Genomic DNA, 21,525 nt, shown 5'->3' with positions numbered 1-21,525 from the left:
AGAAGGCTGGTTGGCTTAGACGCTTTGCACAGGAGGGCTCCAAGAATTTCAGGGACGGCCTTACATTGGCTGGATCCTCTGCTGGTTTGTGGCTCTCCTCAGACACTTCAGGGGCTGTCGGCACAGATACAGGAAGCAAAGGAGATCTTGCCTTTCCAGCCAACCCAAGAGAGGCTGTTTTAACATGAGTCTTGGGAAGAGTAGGCCCTAAAATAGAAAACAGAGTGATGAAAGTACTGTGTAAAACATTCTGGAACAATCTCTCAAGTGCGTAAGCCAAATCCAGTGGGTTGGCATTAACTTTAGGTTATTGTTCATTCTGTAGTCAAGAGATGAGTTCTGACACATGAATGGGCTCATTTTATTTCTACTGACTGGAAGACAAATCCTGATTAGGCCTCTCCAGATGAAGCTCCCCCAGTCATAGGTCATTGTGAGTACATTTCAGATATCCCTGGGAAGGGTTGCCTGGAACTGTGGACTGTTTGTCATATGGTATAAGTGTCAGGCCAGCTCAGTTGGGGCCAGTCGCAGCTTTGGGCCAGAGAGCCCTGTTCTCAACCACCTGTATAAGCCATATACTGTTTATAACAAGTACCAAGGAACAGTTGCGCAATTAAGAGAGATGGTTGCTCTGATCTGCAAATGAGTATTAGATGTTACAGTGCAAAACAGTTCTTTATGGCTAACCTGATTGAAGATTTTCTGTTGGAAAAGAAAAAAAAAGACATGATTCTCTCTTGATCAGTATAGTTTCTCTCAATGAAACACATTCTAATGCTCATGAAAATCATTTGAATAACTGCTGAGTTTCTACTAAGTGACATTTCAGTCTGCTATAAACAATGACTACATTTTCTTTTAGGGTCTAAAATTTGCCTTATAAATTCTGCTTAACATATAGCAGCAGTATAAATTTGTCCCTATAGTCTAAAATACAAATTTTATAAAGGCGTATATCAAATCAGCTAGTGTACCACATATACTTAAGGACTTTTGTCATTTTTAGTATTAGAACCTTAGCAGAGGAGACATTGAAGCTATTACAATGTTTGGCTCAGTTCTCTTCTGTCATCAATGATGATATTTAAGTTCAGACAATCCCAGTGACATATTGTATATTTTTGGGAAAAAAGTTATTTTGACCATACTTTCAAAAACATAGTCTAGTTAATAAAACTCAAAAGTTATTTTACTATCAGAGAAATATGAGACATTTGCTTATTAGAAAAGAAAGAATGCAAACAATCTAAGAAGCTGGCAATTTGTAAATGCTAAATTCCATCCAATGCACATTTTCTCATACATTTTGGCCTAGCATCTAATTCCTTCATATTTATATTCAATTACCATTTTTCTTAAACCAAGGCTGAAAAGTCTGCAGTTAGAATCACTTATCACTAGAGGGTGATCTTAAGTTTTTGGTAACTCATATGAGAAGAGATACAGAGACAGGTGAAGTAAGAATCATCTTCTTAAGAAAGGAAATACTAATATTTATGGAGCTCCTACTAAGCTCTAGACTTGTGCTAAGAAGTTTATTCCACTTTAAGGCAATAGCATAGTACGGAAGAATTTGGGACTTACCAGCCAAATCTGAATTCTGATCCTGGAAAGCCTAACTACATTCTACCTGTATAATTCCTTGCTCAACTAACCTAATTTCTCTCGCCTGTTTCTTCATCTATAAAATAGAAATAATTTGTGAGGATTAATAAGATGATGTATTTAAAGTTGCTGATTTCCTGTAACTCTTTCAAAGAGAACTAGCTGTTAATAAGATTTAACAGACTTTTGGGCTCTGTGGGAGAAGGCGAGGGTGGGATAATTTGAGAGAATAGCATTGAAACATGTATATTATCATATGTGAAATAGATCGCCAGTCTAGGTTCGAAGCATGAGAAAGGGCGCTTGGGGCTGGTGCACTGGGACAACCTGGGGGATGGGATGGGGAGGGAGGTGGGAAGGGGGTTCAGGATGAGGGACACATGTACACCCGTGGCTGATTTGTATCGATGTATGGCGAAAGCCACTACAATATTGTAATTAGCCTCCAATTAAAATAAATAAATTAAAAAAAGATTTAATTGTCAACACGAGCCTGCTAAGTATTCTATCTCTAGTTCATATATGAGGATGCTAAAAGGAAATGAAGTAACTTACCCAGATTCATACATTTCAGAAGGGCAGATAGAGTAAGAATTTTTACCAAGATCTATCAAACTCCACTGAACACATTAATGTCTTTTGCATTGACATGTTGATTTAATCCATCCAACTTAAATGAGCTTTTTGAAGAAGCAGTGTTAAAAAAAAATGAAATCTAGTTCAAGACTATAAGTCATTTGAGGGTATAAACTACTTATTGTATTACAGTTTCTTATAGTTAAATTATGTTTGAATTTAAAGAGGAAAACAATGAATTTCAGCATTGATTTAAACTAATTTTATTGCAGTGTTATTTAAATTTATACAAACATAAAACTTGGCATAACTTTTATAAACTTGTAGTTCTAAGACTATTCTATAAAACCAAAACATGTTTAAGTTAAATAGCAAAGTACTATACAAACAAACTAAAGTCATCAATTTAATGAGATTGGAGGTCAGTGGACTAAAACAATCACATAAATTTTGTACTGACTGCTGTGTCACACAAGTCATTTTGAGTTTGTCTTACATGATCATTTTTTACCATCAGTTTTTTTCTGGTTGAACAACTGGCAAACCTTCATTCTTCCAAAGAATGTAATACAAGCTGGTCTTCGTTGGATCTGAAGAAATCATTTGTATAGTAAGTCTACCTCTATATTTTTCCTTTGGTCTCTGACTATAAACACAGTGTTCCTAGAGCCAACTTAGTTGTAAACCTAAATACAAAGGCAGTCACTAAAAACCCTGGCAGAGTGATGCTATAAAAGTATTCTCTAGCTACTCCAACATGTGTAATTCACATTAGTATTATAGATGATTGCATAAGTGAAAGCACAAAGTTTAAAGAGGAGTCTTCATACAGTACTGGTGAACACTGGGAATGTATCTATTGAACTCCTACTGTGAATATCATTTTCTGAATTGTGTTTACAGTCCCTTCAAGTATGTTCATGATGTTCCAATTAAACCCTAATGTAGTTTTATTGCCATGGAAAGATGTTCCTCTGAGCACATTCCATGACCTCCTAGCTCTTCCTTCCCTACATTTAATAGAACAGAGCAGCTGCATTTGAACAATTAACACTTTATACGTAAATATTTGACACTTTTTTGTTAAAATTTTTACTTTGATTTTCTTGATGGTATATGGTGAAATCCAATTAGTTTTTCAATTTTAAATTTTAGTTCTTTAAAAATTGTAGTTGATTTACAGTGTTGTGCTAGTTTTAGGTATACTACAAAGAGATTCCAACACACACACATATATATTCTTTTTCAGATTCTTCTCCATTATAGGTTATAAGATACTGAATATAGTTCTCTATGTTGCTATGCAGTAGGTCCTTGTTTATTTTATATATACAAATTTGTATCTGCTAATGCCAAACTCCAAATTTATCCCTTCCTTCTACCCCTTTCCACTTTGGCAGCCTTAAGTTTGTTTTCTGTGTCTGTATATCTGTTTCTGGTTTGTAAATATGTCCTTTTTGTATTATTTTTCAGATTCCACATATAAATAAGATTATATGGTATGACTTCATTTAGCATGATAATCTCTAGGTCCATCCATGTTGCTGCATATGTCACTATTTCATTCTTTGTTTATAGCTGAGTAATTATATAGATGCTCTACATCTTCTTTATCTACTCTGTCGATAGACATTCAGGTTGCTTCCATGACCTGGCATTGTGAACAGAGCTTCAGTGAACACTGGGGTGCATCAGTCTTTCTGAAGTAGTGTTTTCTCTGGATATATGCCCAGGAGTGGGACTGCTGGATCATATAGCAACTCAACATTTAAAAATTTTTAAGAAACCTCCATACTGTTCTCCATGGTGGCTGCACCAAGTTACATTTCTACCAACAGCGTAGGTTTCCATTTTTTCCACACCCTCTCTAGCATCTCTTATTTTTAGTCTTTATGGCCCTGGTGGCTCAGATGGTAAAGAATCTGCCTGCAGTGCAGGAGACCTGGGCTTGATCCCTGGGTTGGAAAGATGCCCTGGAGAAGGGAATGGCAACTCACTCCAGTATTCTTGCCTGGAAAATTCCATGCACAGAAAAGCCTGGCTGACTACAGTCCATGGGGTCGCAAAGAGTCAGACATGACTGAATGATTCACACACACACACACACACACACACACAAGACCATTCTGACTGGTTTGAGGTGATATCTCATTATCTCTCTGTGGTTTTAATTTGCATTTCTCTGATAATTAGTGATGTTGCACATCTTTTCATGTGCCTATTGGCCATCTGTCTGTCTTTTTGGAGAAATGTCTATTTAGGTCTCCTGCCCATTTATGATCAGGTTGTTTGGGGTTTTTTGATATTGAGCTGTATGAACTGTTTGCATATTTTGGAGATGAATCTTTTCTTGGTCACATCATTTGTAAATATTTTTTTCTGTTCTGAAAGTTGTCTTTTCATTTTATTTCTGGTTTTCCTTGCTGTGCAAAAACTTACAAGTTTCATTAGGTCCTATTTGTTTATATTTGCTTTTATTTCTATTGAGAGATTGACCTAAGAAAGTATTGCTACAATTTATATAAATTTATGTAAGAGAATGTGTTGCCTATGTTCTCATCTAGGAGTTTTTTGTTATATTTAAGCCTTGAAGCTATTTTCAGTTTTTTTGTATGGTGTGAGGGTGTGTTCCAATAACTTCATCGATTTACACGCAGCTGTCCAACGTTCCCAACACCACTTGCTGAAGAAACTGGCTTTTCCCCACTGTATCTTGGCTCCTTTGTCAAAGGTTAATTGACCCAAAGTGTGAGGGTTTATTTATGGGCTCTCGCTTCTGTTCCAGCGATCCATATGTCTGTTTCTGTGCCAAGGCCATGCTATTTTGATTACTGTAACTTAGTAGTATTGTCTTCAGTTTGTGAGGACTTTGTCTCCTGCTTTGTTCTTTTCCCTTCAGATCACTTTGCAATTCTGGCCTTTAATGGTTCCATATAAATTTTAGTATTATAGGTTCTAGTTCTGTGAAAAAAGTCATGGGTAATTTGATAGAGATCGCGTTAAATCTGTCGACTGTGTTGGGTAGTATGGCCATTTTAATAATACTAGTTCTTCCAACTCAAGAGCATGGGATAGTTTCTCCATTCCTTTAAATAAACTTCAATTTCTTTTATGACTATTTTATAGTTCGCAGTGTATAAGTCTTTCACCTCCTTGGTCAGGTTTATTCCTAAATATTTTATTTCTCTGATGCAATTTTAAAAGGGATTTTTTAAAAAAAAATTTTCTTTTTATGGTATTTCATTGTTCGTGTAAAGAAATGCAACTGATTTATTATGCTAATCTTGTATCCTGCTACCTTGCTAAACTTAGTTCTACTTGTTTTTGTGTGGAGCTTTTAGAGTTTTCTACATATAGTGTCATGTCATCTGCACATAATTACAATTTTACTTCTTCCCTTACAGTTTGGATATATTTAATTCTTATTTGTGTCTGATTTTTGTAGCTAGAACTTCAAATACTACATTGAATAGAAGTGGTAAGTGGGTATTCTTGTTCCATGTTTTAGTGAGAAAGCGTTCAGGTTTTCATCATTAAGTATGTTAACTGTGGGTTTGTTATAAATAGCTTTCATTATGTTGAGGTATATCCCTTCCATTCCCACTTTGGTGAGAGTTCTTATGAATGGATGCTGCATTTTATCAAATGCTTTTTTCTGCATCTATTGAGCTGATCATGTGGTTTTTAGCTTTCTTTTGTTTGTGATTGATGTATCTGATTGATTTTCATATGTTTGACTACCTTGTAATCCTAGCATGAATCCAGCATGACTATAATGTATGATCCATTTTATGTGTTGTTGAATTCAGTTTGGTAATGTTTTATTAAGGATTTTTGCACCTATATTGATCAAAGATACTGGCCTGCAATTTTATTTTTTGGTAGTTTGTCTGGTTTTGGTATCAGGGTGATGGTGGCTGTATAGAATGATTTTGGTAATGTTCCCTTTTCTTCAGACTTCTTAAGACGAACTCTTCTTGGAAGAGTTTGAGAGAGATCAGTGTAAGTTCTTTTAAAAATGTTTATTTAGTAGAATTCTCCAGTGAAACCATCTAGGCCTGGACTTCTGCTTGCATTGAGTTTTTTAAATTATAGGTTGTTTCACTTCTAGTGATCAGTTTGTTAAAATTATCTATTTCTTCTTGATTCAGTTTTAATGGGCTGTGTGTTTCTAGAAACTTTTCTGTCTCTTCCAGGTTGTCCAGTTTGGTGGCGTAGAGTTGTTTATAGTATTCCCTAATGATTAATTTTTATTTCTATGGTATCACTTTTTATGTCTCTCTTTTCATTTCTTATTTTGTTTATTTGGTCTTCTCGTTTATTTTTGGTAAGCGTGGCCAAAGGTTTGTCAATTTTGTTTATTCTTTCAACAAAACCAGCTTTCGGTTTCATTAACTTTTCTCTTTTTAAATCTCAAGTTCCTCTCTGATATTTATTATTTCCTTCCTTCTGTCGACTTTAAGTTTCGTTGTTGTTCTAATTCTGTTAGGTGGTAGGGTCAGGGTTGGTTTTTGAGGAAGGTCTATTTGCTATAACGTTACTCTTAAGACTGCATTTGCTATATCCCATAGATTTTTGTATGGTTGTGTTTTTATTGTCATTTGTCTTGAGGTATTTGTAAAATTTTCTCTTTGATTTCATCCTTGACCCATTGGTTTCTTAGTAGCATGTTGTTGGTCTCCATATATTCTTGTTTCTCATTTCTAATTTCATGCCACAGTGGTCAGAGATGATGCTTGAAATAATACCCATCCTCTTAAAATCTGTTGAGACTTGTTTTGTCTCCTATGTGGTCTATCCTAGAGAACATTCCATGTGTGTTTGGGAAGAATGTGTTTTCTTTTATGGAGGGATTTACTGTTCTAAGGGCTTCCCTCATAGCTCAATTGGTAAAGAATCCACCTGCAATGCAGGAGACCCCGGTTTGATTCCTGTGTCAGGAAGATCCACTGGAGGAGGGATAGGCTACCCACTCCAGTATTCTTGGGCTTCCCTTGTGGCTGAGCTGGTAAAGAATCTGCCTGTAATGCGGGAGACCTAGGTTTGATCCTTGGGTTGGAAAGATCCCCTGGAGAAGGGAAAGGCTACCCACTCCAGCATTCTGGCCTGGAGAATTCCATGGACTGTATAGTCCATGGGGTCACAGAGAGTCAGACATGACTGAGCAACTTTCACTCTTACTGTTCTAAAATTACCAATTATACATAACTGTTTTATTTTGTAGGATCTCTGTTGCCTGACAGATTTTCTCCCTGGAATCCAGTCCGTTGATATCAGTGGGGCATTAAAGTCTTCTACTATTATCGTATTCCCATCAGTTTCTCCTTTTATATGTTAGTATTTGTTTTACATATTTAGGTGCTCCTATTACTGATCCTTTTAACAGTATATAATGTCCTTCTTTATCTTTACGGACTTTGTTTTTGAGGTCCATTTTGTCCTATATGAGTACTCCTACTCCTGGTTTCTTGTCATTGCTATTTGAATGAAATGTCTTTTTCCCTCCCCCCACTTTCCATATAGGTATGTTCTTCACCTTAAAAGCTGGCCTCGTGTAGGCAGCATATTGTAGGTTCTTGTTTTATTGTCCAATCTTCCCTTCTGTATCTTTTGATTGCAGCATTTATTCTATTGGCATTTAAAGTAATTATTTATAGGTATGTATTTGTTGCCACTTTAAATCTTGTTTACCAAGATATTTATTTTATATTTCTTCTTTTTTCCTTTCTTTTGGATTTTCCTTTTGTGGTTTGCTTGTCTTCTTTTGTATTATTGCTTGAGTTCTTTTTGGTTCTTGTGAACCTACTTTATGTTTTTGATTTGTGGTTACCCTGGATTTCAAGTGGGCTTCCCTGGTGGCTCAGATGGTAAAGAATCTGCCGGCAATGTGGGAGACCCATGTTTGATCCCTGGGTTGGGAAGATCCCCTGGAGAAGGAAATGGCAACCCACTCCAGTATTCTTGCCTGGAGGATTCCATGGACAGAGGAGCCATTTTCAAGTATGTTAACCCATTATTATATCTACTTGCTTTAAACTGGTAGTAATATAAGTTCAAACACATTCTAAAAGATTACATTTTCTTACTCCCCTCAACAACATCTTGCAATTTTGATTTCCTATTTTACATCTTTATGTTTATACTTTTGCTGTTCATTGTAAAGAACCTGCCTGCCAGTGAAGGAGACATAAGAGCCACAGTTTCAATCCTTGGGTCAGGAATATCCCATGGCAACCCACTCCAGTATTCTTGCCTGGAGAATCCCCATGGACAGAGGGACCTGGAGGGCAGTAGTCCATAGGGTTGCACAAAGTTGGACACGACAGAAATGAATTAGCATGGATGCATGTAGTTAAAATCACTTTCACAATTTTTTAAAAAAATTTTCTTTTAAAATATACGTACTGGCTTTATTTAAGTGATCTACAATCCTTTTATATGTTTACTTTTCCTATTGTGATCTTCCCCTTCCTTATATATTCTTGCTTCTTTTCTATTTAGAGAACACCTTTCAATATTTCTTTTAGAATAGGTTCAGTATTGATGTATTCTTTGGTTTTTGCTTGTCTGAGAAATTTTCTCTCTCTTCTTCCTTCTATTCTAAATGCTAATCTTGCTGGGTAAGTATTCTAGGTTGCAGGTTTTTCCCATTCAGGACTTGGAGTATGTATCTAGCCACTTCTTCTGGCCTATAAACTTTGTATGGGTAAATCAGATGATATATTTATAGAGGGGGGGTTCACATGCAATTTGTTTTTCTCTTGCTGCCTTTAGGATTCTTGCTTTAACTTTTCCCATTTCAATTACATGTCTTAGTGTGGGTCTCTTCAAGCTCATCTTATTTTGGACCCTCTGTTTTGTCTGTAACTGGGCATCTTTATTCCTTCTTTAAGGTTTGGGAAATTTTCAGCCATAATTTCTTTAAATACATTTTGATCTCCTTTCTTCTTTTCCTTCTGAGATCCCTACTTAGGCATAGCTTGGCACCCTTTATATTATCCCATAGATCTTATGTGTTACTTTGTTTTTTAATTTGTCTTTCTGTCTGCTGCTCTGATTGTATAATTTCTGTTATTTTGTCTTCAAAATCACTTATTCACACTTCTGCATTTTTTAGTTTGCTATTTTTCGCCTGTAACTTGGTTTTCATGTCAGTAACTGAGTTGTCTAATTTTGAATGGCTCATTATAGTTTCTAGATCCTTGTTACAGTGATCTGCATTTCTATTGATAGTCCTTAATTCCTTCAGTATTTTTATTACCTCCTTTTTAAACTCAGAGTCTGGTAGACTGGAGAGGTCTATTTCATATTTTAAACAGGGGATTTGTCTTGTGTGGTTTTTTTTTTACTAGAATGGTTCCTCTGCTTTTTCATTTTAGATTTCTCTGACTCTGAATTTAGGATAAACAGTTATCTACTGTGGTTTTGAAGGGCTGTTTTTATGTAACAGTGCCCTTGTATAGCCTGAGTCCAGTATTTTTGGCTCAAGAGGGCTGTTTTTGGTATGCATGCTTGCCATTTCTTTGCTCAGGTTGTGCTGGCCCTGTGCCCTTGACGAAGGGTGTGTTGCTGTGACCAGAGCCTTCGGCAGATGTTGGGTGAGGCCTTTTCTTTGCTCTGCGGTTGTCACAGCCCTCTCAGTGGCAGGGTCTGCTCCCTGGTTGTTGGAATAGAGGCCCAGTGGTATCAGTAGGAAGGACTAGAGCACTCCACTGGGAAGGAGTTGTGTATTCCTCCCCAGGAACTGTCCAAGGACATGTACTCTGTGACATCACCTGCCACCTAGTGTGGGCACCCACAGAGTACACTGTTGCTGGCATCGCCCTTGCATCAACCTCCACCTAGGGAGCAACAGTAAGTAATTAGCCCAGATGTCCCCCCAAGCACTGTGCTCACAGAGCTGCCCGTGTGAGTTTGCTGGTGTAGTGCACCAGCACCCACTGTGGGATCGCCAGGAATCACCTTAGCTTTCTGCCCTGTAGTCATTCACATGATGGCAACCTACCTGTGCTTGCATGCTCCCAGAGCTGTGGCAGTGGAGTAGCACCCACTGTGAGCACACTGAAGTGAGACTGCTATGATGGGTCCACACCCTCCCACTGGGCACATGTTGGCAATGTGGCTCTTATGGAGGATGCAGCCTCCATCCTGTGTGTGTTCCCAGTTGTGGCCTAGACCACACTCCAGGCCCTTCAGGCTGTCTCGCTGCAGCCAAACCAAGTCCTTTCTCTGCATATGGCTACTCAAGTCTGAGTTTCAGAACCCAGGCATACCAGCAGACATGGGGCTGGGACGTCAGTGAGGTGGCAAGGACCTTCTGTGATGTGCTCTATCCTGCTTACTACCCTTTCCTCTGATCCTCCCAATCGGTCCCAGCTGACTTCCCAGCCAGAGAAGGAGATTCCCAGGGTGAGGGAATGTTTCCCATTTCATAACTCCCTGCCAGGTATGGGGTCCCATTTCAATTCTTTTTTTCCCACTTCATCCTATCCAGTTACGTGGTCATCTCTTGTAGCTTTGGTTGTATGAGATCTTCTGCCAACATTCAGTAAGTATTCTGTTAGACTTGTTCCAAACATAAATGTATTTCTGAAGGATTTGTAGGAAGACGTGAGCTCCACATTCTAGTCTCCTATATTGACCTCTGCTTAAATTTCAGTTTTTAAGTAATCTGTTTTTTTTTTTGAATTAACACAAATCAACTCACTTTAGCATAGCAATATATATAAAGAGAGTAATGTACAAATAAAGTAAATAGTATGGGCTTAGCCTATTATGCAGAAAATTGAATCAGGCCTGACTCTGTTGCATACTGGGAAACATATAAGAATAAAAATTATTTTACTTAACTACTTTTTTGATAGTTTTACACAGAAATTATAGTTCTCATTATTAAAATACATTCTAATGGCATATTTTCTGCCTGGTATCCTAATGATTTGAGCACGCCTACGATGTATTATGTTGCATCTGAAGCATTTGTATAACTATAATAAGATGCAGACATGCCTAAAGAGTATTATAACTCAAACCCATTAGAAAGAAGATAATTATAATAATTGATTATCTCTAGTGTCCAGGCAACAGTTTTAAACCTGCTGAGCACTGAATTACAGGCGAGACACTGTGCATTTTACCAAAGGAACCAAAGACACTGCCTAGTGTTTAAACCTCATGACACTCTCTTCTCAAATGATGTTCACAGATGCAAAGAAATTCAGAACGCTGGAACCTCAACAGGCCTTGGAGTTCATCCAGGGCCCTTCCCATTATTTTGCTGAAGATCACACTGAGGTCCCTGAAGATCAAGAGGTCAAGGTAGAATTTAATTTCAGTAACATTCCAGTACAAGAGAAGAATTTAAAGGGTCTCTAGAGTTCAGTATTAGCACTTTAGCTGGCATATTATATAGCCTTAGTTTTTTCTTTTTCCTGAATGGGGAATTAAAGAGTATGAGAGAAATTTCCCAGGGGAGATTTATCAACAGCTAATAAGACAGCTTTGGTCTTTGCCCCTTAGTAAAGGGGAACAGATGTTTTAAAGCAAAGATTTCCAGGAAAAAACAGTGTTGGATAGTGGACACACTTGCTTTTGGATGTGCATTAACTCTGTTCTTGTGCTATATACATTTGTATTTGGGTAGATTCAGTACTTTATACTCTGAATCTCAAATGTTTTAGCTTGGACACTTTTCTTCACTAATTCCCTCACTGTGTATTACTGGCTCTTGTCTTGATCTTCTAATCTGCGTCTTTATTCTTCTGAACAACTGTGAGACATGCCTTTATCAATTCATGCCTGAGACCTTACCTGTGGCTCTTCCGAAAGTCTACATTCTGAGTCTATTTTCTATATCACTCAAACCAAGCAAACATCTCCCTATAAAACAAGCAGTCTTGTGGCACAGACTATGTTCCAGTGAGGTGGTAGTGTCACCTGGCATATGGATTAGTAAGTGATGTCTGAGAGCTCAGTCCAATCTGAAGAGGACTCTAGGAACCATCTTGCAGCCTCCCACCTGCTTACAGACTGCTGCTGTTGCTTGGTGATTTATCCTAAGTCCATTCACCCTTATTTCCTTCTGTATTTTCAACATAATCATTTAAACCTTCCTGGATTTCAACTGCAGATGGCCTTTGTCACACTTCCTGTGTTGCTGTCTGGGTCTTTGTACACTGTGCTTATACGCCAGTTTAAAAGCCAACTATATTCTCGCAGTCCTGCCTGATCCCCCATTTTTCAGTACTCCTTCTATATCATGAGTCATTTTAAGGCATGATAGCCTTTGCCTTGCCTGATGGAAGACAATCATATCCTCCCAGAGAACATAGTAGCAATTAGAAAAAGCATTTACTTCAGGGTATTAGACTCCTGTCCTTCTGTGTCAAGAAATGATAGGATTTTTGACAGTTTTTCCTATTGTAGATCTAGGGAGAAGACCTTGCTTCATATTTATTTATTCACTTTGGAGAACTGCAATTATGCTGATAATTAGTTTAACATAAATTTAATAACATTTCTCTTAATTTCAGTGAAGTTTTTCTGAGTCTTGCCAGAGTAATATATCAAAGGAAAAGAAAATGGGACAGCAGCCAAGAGGTCGAATAGAAAGACCCCAAGCTCACCTCCTCTTCTGAGCACAGCAAAGTCACAACTATCTGCAGAACAACCACTGATGAAAAAGAACCTACCAGAGAAGATTTTTTACAACTGGACATAAAGAACCACAATGAAACAGGTAGGAGGGGTACAGTCATGACATAATCAAGCCCCATACCCTCAGGCAGGCAACCCACAAACTAGAGACTTATGCTGCAGAGGTTCTCCCACAATAGTGAGAATTCTGACTCACTATTGTTGGGCTCCCCAGCCTGGAAGTCCTGTATCAAGAAGATAAGTGCCCAAAGCATTTGACTTTGAAGGCCAGGAAGGCTTAATTTCAGAAGCACCATAGGGCCAGGGGAAATAGAGACCTCACTCTTACAGGGCACATGCAAAATCTGACACACAACAGAACCCAGGGCAAAGCAGTGGCTTTTATAGGAGCCTGAGCCAGACCTACCTACTGGCCTTGGAAAGTCTCCTGGAGAGTTGGCTGCCACTCACCCTGGATATGTAGATAGATAATGGTGACAGCCATATTTGGGAAAATTCTCTGATGTGACCACTGCTCCTGGCAGCTGGCATCTTGGCTCATCCAGCCCCAAGACCTAGCCCCACCCAAAAGCTATAGATGCCAGTGCTGAGACATCTCATGCCAAACAAACAACTAACTGGCTAGGGGCACAGCCCACTCACCAGCAGACAGAATGTCTAAAAACTTCCTGGGCCCTCAGTCGTCTCTCGACAAGCCCTAGACGTGAGTCTGCACAACAGAGGGCCAAGACCCAGCTCTGCCGTCCAGAAAGCCTGCACTAGCTTCTCGACATGCTCCATCAGACCTAGCCTGAAAGCTATGATCCTGTGGATCCAGGCCAATGCTAGCTGAAAAATCCCCACGCATGGGAAAAGAAAGTCATTCAAGTCCAGAAAGCACAAAGTCCCACATAGCAACTTTAGTGTGTAACACAAAGAGAAACACACCAAGACATACTAAAGGACAAAAATTAAAGAGACCATTATTAAAGGCAGCAAATGAAAAGCAAAAAATAACATACATGGGACCTCCTGTAAAGCTATCAGCTGACTTGCTCAGCAGAACCCTGTAGCCAAAAAGGATGTAGCACAATATATTTAAACTGGTGAAAGGGAAAAACCTGCAACCACTAAGCCAACTTTACTACACATTTTAAAGGAACTTCTCTAGGTGAAAAAAAGAAAAGGCCACAACTAGAAATAAAGAAAATTATGAAATGAAAAAGCTCACTGGTAAAGATAAGCATACAGTAAAGGCAGGAAATCATCCACATACAAAGTTACTAGGGAGACTAAACGACAAAGATAGCATCTATATCCACAAGAAGAGGTTAAGGGATACGTAAAACAATTTTAAGTAAAATATCAAAAACTAATTATGAGGGTAGGAGAATACCTAAGCAGAGTTTTTAAAATACATTTGAAATGAATGGATCAAGCAACTTAACTATACATATACACATACATTGTTGTTGTTCAGTCAGTAAGTCGTGTTGTCTCTGCGACCCCATGGACTGTAGCCCGCCAGGCTCCTCTGTCCATGGAATCCTCCAGGCAAGAATACTGGAGTGGGTTGCCATGTCCTCCTCCAGGGGATCTTCCTGACCCAGGGATCGAACCCACATCTCCTGTGTTGCAGGCAGATTCTTTACTGTTGAGCCACCAGGGAAGGCCACACACATAAAACACATATATACACATTGTTGTTCAGTAGCTAAATCATGTCTCCCTCTTTGTGATCCCGTGGAGTGTAGCACATATATGTATATATATATTTTATAGGGGCAGTCCTAAGATGGCAGAGGAACAGGATGGGGAGACCACTTTCTCCCCCACAAATTCATCGAAAGAACATCTGAACACTGAGCAAACTCCACAAAACAACTTCTGAACACTGGCAGAGGACATCAGGCACCCAGAAAAGCAGCCCATTGTCTTCTAAAGGAGGTAGGACAAAATATAAAAGATAAAAAGAGAGACAAAAGAGTTAGGGATGGAGACCTGTCCCGGGGAGGGAGTCTTAATAGAGGAGAAGTTTGCAAACACCAGGAAACCCTCTCACCGTCAGGTCTGGTGGAAGTTTTCAAACTTCGGAGGGCAACATAACTGGGAGGAAAAATAAATAAATAAAACCCACAGATTATGTGCCTAAAGGCAACTCCCAGCAAAGAACCCCAGACGCTCACATCCGCCATCAGCAAGTAGGGGCTGAACAGAGAGGAGCGGGCGGCACTGAGGGTAAGGACTGGGCCCGAATGCCCCGAGGGCAATCTGAGGGAGCTAATGTGAGATAGCAACCTAAACTGTGGGAGAGCCAGAGAAAGAGAGAGAACTACCCCACGAAAAGCCCAAACCTAAGGCACTGCCGGCCCGCTCACAGAACAAAGGACTGAGCGATACCAGAGGAGAGCTAGCCGGGTGCGGACCGCCCCATCCCCTGCCGGACACAGCGGGCAGGTGGGGCCAGCCAGAGCCAGAAAGGGGCAAACTTGGCCCCAGAGAGGGCATCCCCTACCAAACTGTGAACAGGCTTCCAGTTTCGAAGCAAAGACTGCCTGAGGTTCCAGATGGTTGACATCCGCCGAGAGGGTCATAGCCAGAGATCGGCTCCCCAGAACTGACACAAGGCACACTGGAGTTGGGCACACCCAGAAACTGAGGCTGGGACCAGGGAGGTGATAAGATGCACTGCACCTGAGGAGGGTGTGCTCGCCAAACACCTGGCTGCCTGAGCTGCTCCGACCAGGGATCAGCACAAGCCGTGGGCCCAACCGAGTCTGCGCCTTTGTGGAGTACCCGAGAACCTGAACGGCTTAGACCTGGGAAGTGCATGCATCAAGTCCACTCCCCGGCAGAGTAACCTGAAGCCTGAGCAGGGCAGACTTGAAAGCACACACGCCGTGAGTGGGGGCAAACCCAGTGTGGCCGAGACACTGTGAGCTCTCCACACTCACGTCAGTGATATTGGTCTGCAGTGTTCCTCCCTCCCCACAGCACAACTGAACAAGGGAAACTAAACAAGAGACCACCTCTGCCCCCTTGTGTGAAGGCAGAAATTAGATACTGAACAGACCTGCAAACAGAAGAAGCCAAATAAACAGAGGGAACCGCTTTGGAAGTGACAGGTAAAACAGATTAAAATCCCTGTAGTTAACACTGACTACATTGGAAGGGGCCTACAGATATTGAGAAGTATAAGGTGGAACAAGGGACTATCTGAAACTGAACTGACCCCATACTGCCCACAACAGCTCCAGAGAAATTCCTAGATATATTTTTACTATTATCATTTTTTGTTAAATTAAAAAAAATTTTTTTCAAGTCCTTTAATTTTCGTTTTTATAACCCACTATTACCTTGCAAAAAAAAAAAACCTATTTTTAAAGCAAACTTCATATATATTTCTTATACTTTTTGTGATTTTGTTTTTTTTCAATATTGTATTTTTAATCTTTGTTTTCTAGTATTTGATATCAATTTTGTACATTTAAGAATCCAATCTTCAGTACCCATTTTTACTCAGGAATGTGATTACTGGCTTGATATCTCTGTGGGTGTTCTGGGCTGCGGAGAACACTTAGGGAACAGAGTACTGCCTAGAGCTATCTCTCTCCTCTTGATTCCCTCTTTTCACCTCCTGCTCACCTCTATCTCCTTCCTCCCTCTTTTATTCTCTATGTAACTCTGTGAACCTTTCTGAGGGTTCCAGACTGTGGAGAGCACATAGGGACTTGTTTACTGGCTAGACTGCACTCTCCCCATTTGATCCCTCCTTTTTTCCTCCTGGTCACCTCTTTCTCCCCTCCATGTAACTCTGTGAACCTCTCTGGGTGTCCCTCACTGTGGAGAATCTTTTCACCATTAACCTAGAAGTTTTGTTATCAGTGCTATATAGATGGAGAAGTCTTGAGGCTACTGTAAGAATAAGACTGAAAACCAGAGGCAGGAGGCTTAAGCCCAAAACCTGAGAACACCAGTGAACATTAATTAATAAGAGATCACCCAAAAGCCTCCATACCTACACTGAAACCAATCACCACCCAAGAGCCAATAAGTTCCAGAGCAAGACATACCACGCAAATTCTCCAGCAACGCAGGAACATAGCCCTGAGCATCAATATACAGGCTGCCCAAAGTCACGACAAACCCATAGACATCTCAAAACTCACTACTGGACACTCAGTTGCACTCCAGAGAGAAGAAATCCAGCTCCACCTACCAGAACACCAACGCAAGCTTCCCTAACCAGGAAACCTTGGCAAGCCAATCGTCAAACCCCACCTGCAGGGAGGAACCTCCACAATAAAGAGGAACCACAAACTGCCAAAATACAGAAAGGCCACCCCAAACACAGCAATCTAAACAAGAAGAAAAGGCAGAGAAATACTCAGCAGGTAAAGGAACATGATAAATGCCCACCAAACCAAACCAAAGAGGAGGAGATAGGGAGTCTACCTGAAAAAGAATTTAGAATAATGATAATAAAAATGATCCAAAATCTTGAAAACAAGATGGAGTTACAGATAAATAGCCTGGAGACAAGAATTGAGAAGATGCAAGAAATGTTTAACAAGGACCTAGAAGAAATAAAAAAGAGTCAATATATAATGAATAATGCAATAAATGAGATCAAAAACACTCTGGAGGGAACCAACAGTAGAATAATGGAGGCAGAAGATAGGATAAGTGAGGTAGAAGATAGAATGGTGGAAATAAATGAAGCAGAGAGGAAAAAAGAATCAAAAGAAATGACAACCTCAGGGACCTCTGGGACAATGTGAAACGCCCCAACATTCAAATCATAGGAGTCCCAGGAGAAGAAGACAAAAAGAAAGGCCATGAGAAAATACTCAAGGAGATGATAGTTGAAAACTTCCCTAAAATGGGGAAGGAAATAGTCACACAAGTCCAAGAAACCCAGAGAGTCCCAAACAGGATAAACTCAAGGCGAAATACCCCAAGACACATATTAATCAAATTAACAAAGATCAAACACAAAGAAGAAATATTAAAAGCAGCAAGGGAAAAACAACAAATAACACACAAGGGGATTCCCATAAGGATAACAGCTGATCTTTCAATAGAAACTCTTCAGGCTAGAAGGGAATGGCAGGCCATAAAGTAATGAAAGAGAATAACCTACCACCCAGATTACTGTACCCAGCAAGGATCTCATTCAGATATGAAGGAGAATTCAAAAGCTTTACAGACAAGCAAAAGCTGAGAGAATTCACCACCACCAAACCAGCTCTTCAACAAATGCTAAAGGATCTTCTCTAGACAGGAAACACAGAAAGGGTGTATAAACTCGAACCCAAAACAATAAAGTAAATGGCAACGGGATCATCTTATCAATAATTACCTTAAATGTAAATGGGTTGAATGCCCCAACCAAAAGACAAAGACTGGTTGAATGGATACAAAAACAGGACCCCTATATATGCTGTCTACAAGAGACCCACCTCAAAACAAGGGACACATACAGACTGAAAGTGAAGGGATGGAAAAACATATTTCATGCAAACAGAGACCAAAAGAAAGCAGGAGTCGCAATACTCATATCAGATAAAATAGACTTTAAAATAAAGGCTGTGGAAAGAGACAAAGAAGGACAGTACATAATGATCAAAGGATCAATCCAAGAAGAAGATATAACAATTATAAATATATATGCACCCAACATAGGAGCACCACAATATGTAAGGCAAATGCTAACAAGTATGAAAGGGGAAATTAACAATAACACAATAATAGTGGGAGACTTTAATACCTCACTCACACCTATGGATAGATCAACTAAACAGAAAATTAACAAGGAGACACAAACTTTAAATGACACAATGGAACAGCTAGACTTAATTGATATCTGTAGGACATTTCACCCAAAAAACAATCAATTTCACCTTTTTCTCAAGTGCACACGGAACCGTCTCCAGGATAGATCACATCCTGGGACACAAATCTAGCCTTGGTAAATTCAAAAAAATTGAAATCATTCCAATCATCTTTTCTGACCACAATGCAGTAAGATTAAATCTCAATTACAGAAAAAAAAACTATTAAGAATTCCAACATATGGAGGCTAAACAACACACTTCTGAATAACCAACAAATCACAGAAGAAATGAAAAAAGAAATCAAAATATGCATAGAAACGAATGAAAATGAAAACACAATCCAAAACCTATGAGACACTGTAAAAGCAGTGCTAAGGGGAAGGTTCATAGCAATACAGGCTTACCTCAAGAAACAAGAAAAAAGTCAAATAAATAACCTAACTCTACACCTAAAGCAACTAGAGAAGGAAGAAATGAAGAACCTGAGAGAGTCATTTCCTAGGCAGGTTGATAAGAAGTCTAGGGGTCCCCAAGGAGAGAGGGTTCTGGAATTCTCAAGGAGGAAGAAAGGACAAACTTCTTTTTTCTTTTCTCTCTACATTCCTTAGGATTATATAGCAATAATGTATTCCACCTGAGGACAGTCTCTGGGTTAAACTTTCTGGCTAATTCTCTTATCTTAAAATGTAAATTATGGGAGTAGGTCTGTCTTTACAAGGATTATATAACAATAATGTATCCTGCCTGAAGGACAGTCTCTGGATTAAACCTTCTGGCTAATCCTGTTATCTTAGAGTATATAGTTCAGTTCAGTTCAGTCGCTCAGTCCTGTCTGACTCTTTGCGACCCCCTGAATTGCAGCATGCCAGGCCTCTCTGTCCATCACCAGCTCCCGGAATCTACCCAAACCCATGTCCATCGAGTGGGTGATGCCATCCAACCATCTCATCCTCTGTCATCCCCTTTTCCTCCCACCCCCAATCCTACCCAGCATTAGGGTCTTTTCCAATGAGTCAACTCTTCACATGAGGTGGCCAAAGTATTGGAGTTTCAGCTTCAACATCAGCTTTCTTCACCGTCCAACTCTCATAGAGTATATAACTCCACTGCTAACACTAGCAAGGGGGTACTCTTTCTGCCCCCTTCTGATGCCTATGTCAGAAGCTTTCTCTATCCCTTTTATAATTTAATAAACTTTATTATGCAATAGCTCGGAGCAATCAAGCCTCGTCTCTGGCCCCAGATTGAATTCTCCTCCAGAGTCCAAGAATCCCAGCATCTTTTTGTGATTCAGCAAACAACCTTTCAAACCCTAGGGTTAGTAGAAGGAAAGAAATCTTAAAAATTAGGGCAGAAATAAATGCAAAAGAAACAAAAGAGACCATAGCAAAAATCAACAAAGCTAAAAGCTGGTTTTTTGAGAAGATAAATAAAATTGACAAACTGTTAGCCAGACTCATCAAGAAACAAAGGGAGAAGAATCAAATCAACAAAATTAGAAATGAAAATGGGGAGATCACAACAGACAACACAGAAATACAAAGGATCATAAGAGACTACTACCAACAGCTATATGCCAATAAAATGACAACTTGGAAGAAATGGACAAATTCTTAGAAAAGTATAACTTTCCAAAACTGAACCAGAAAGAAATAGAAGATCTTAACAGACCCATCACAAGCATGGAAATTGAAACTGTAATCAGAAATCTTCCAGCAAGCAAAAGCCCAGGACCAGATGGCTTCACAGCTGAATTCTACTGAAAATTTAGAGAAGAGCTAACACCTATCTTACTCAAACTCTTCCAGAAAATTCCAGAAGGTAAACTTCCAAACTCATTCTATGAGGCCACCATTACCCTAATTCCAAAACCAGACCAAGATGCCACAAAAAAAAGAAAACTACAGGCCAATATCACTGATGAACATAGATGCAAAAATCCTTAACAAAATTCTAGCAATAAGAATCCAACATCATATTAAAAAGATCATACATCATGACCAAGTGGGCTTTATCCCAGGAATGCAAGGATTCTTTAATATCCACAAATCAATCAATGTAATACACCACATTAACAAATTGAAAGATAAAAACCATATGATTATCTCAATAGATGCAGAAAAAGTCTTTGACAAAATTCAACATCCATTTATGATAAAAACTCGACAGAAAGCAGGAATAGAATGAACATACCTCAACATAATAAAAGCTATATATGACAAACCCACAGCAAACATTATCCTCAATGGTGAAAAATTGAAAGCATTTCCCCTAAAGTCAGGAACAAGACAAGGGTGTCCACTCTCACCACTACTATTCAACATAGTTTTGGAAGTTTTGGCCACAGCAATCAGAGAGGAAAAAGAAATAAATGGAATCCAGATAGGAAAAGAAGTAAAACTCTCACTGTTTGCAGATGACATGATCCTCTACATAGAAAACCCTAAAAACTCTACCAGAAAATTACTACAGCTAATCAATGAATGTAGTAAAGTAGCAGGATATAAAATTAACACATAGAAATTCCTTGCATTCCTATACACCAATAATGAGAAAACAGAAAGAGAAATTAAGGAAACAATACCATTCACCATTGCAACAAAAAGAATAAAATACTTAGGAATATATCTACCTAGAGAAACATTAGACCTATATATAGAAAACTATAAAACACTGGCGAAAGAAATCAAAGAGGACACAAATAGATGGAGAAATATTCCATGTCCATGGATTGGAAGAATAAATATAGTGAAAATGAGTATACTACCCAAAGCAATCTATAGATTCAATGCAATCCCTATCAAGCTACCAATGGTATTTTTCAGAGAACTAGAACAAATAACTTCACAATTTGTATGGAAATACAAAA

General features: G+C 39.1%; 1 protein-coding gene and 1 long non-coding RNA gene across 5 annotated transcripts in view; one reads left to right on the top strand and one right to left on the bottom strand.

Annotated features, from left to right (window-relative positions):
• Positions 1–21,525, bottom strand: part of DCC (DCC netrin 1 receptor) — a 1,991,552-nt gene that overhangs the window by 3,007 nt on the left and 1,967,020 nt on the right. For all 4 annotated transcript variants that reach the window (XM_081562140.1, XM_081562141.1, XM_081562142.1 and 1 more), the window contains one exon: positions 65–207. In XM_081562140.1, the coding sequence (XP_081418266.1) occupies positions 65–207 (143 nt within the window). The remainder of the gene's footprint in view (positions 1–64; positions 208–21,525) is intronic.
• The window catches only part of LOC145534518 (uncharacterized), a 420,000-nt gene that overhangs the window by 391,448 nt on the left and 7,027 nt on the right, over positions 1–21,525 (top strand). The window contains exons 7-10 of the long non-coding RNA XR_014074710.1: positions 2,702–2,794; positions 11,390–11,502; positions 12,717–12,922; positions 14,602–14,766. This is a non-coding gene — a long non-coding RNA (uncharacterized LOC145534518). The remainder of the gene's footprint in view (positions 1–2,701; positions 2,795–11,389; positions 11,503–12,716; positions 12,923–14,601; positions 14,767–21,525) is intronic.

This window comes from Giraffa tippelskirchi, chromosome 14, assembly GCF_054371585.1.
Source record: "Giraffa tippelskirchi isolate mGirTip1 chromosome 14, T2T-mGirTip1v1.2.pri, whole genome shotgun sequence".
NCBI lineage: Eukaryota > Metazoa > Chordata > Mammalia > Artiodactyla > Giraffidae > Giraffa > Giraffa tippelskirchi.
This window is presented reverse-complemented; position numbering and strand designations above follow the sequence as displayed.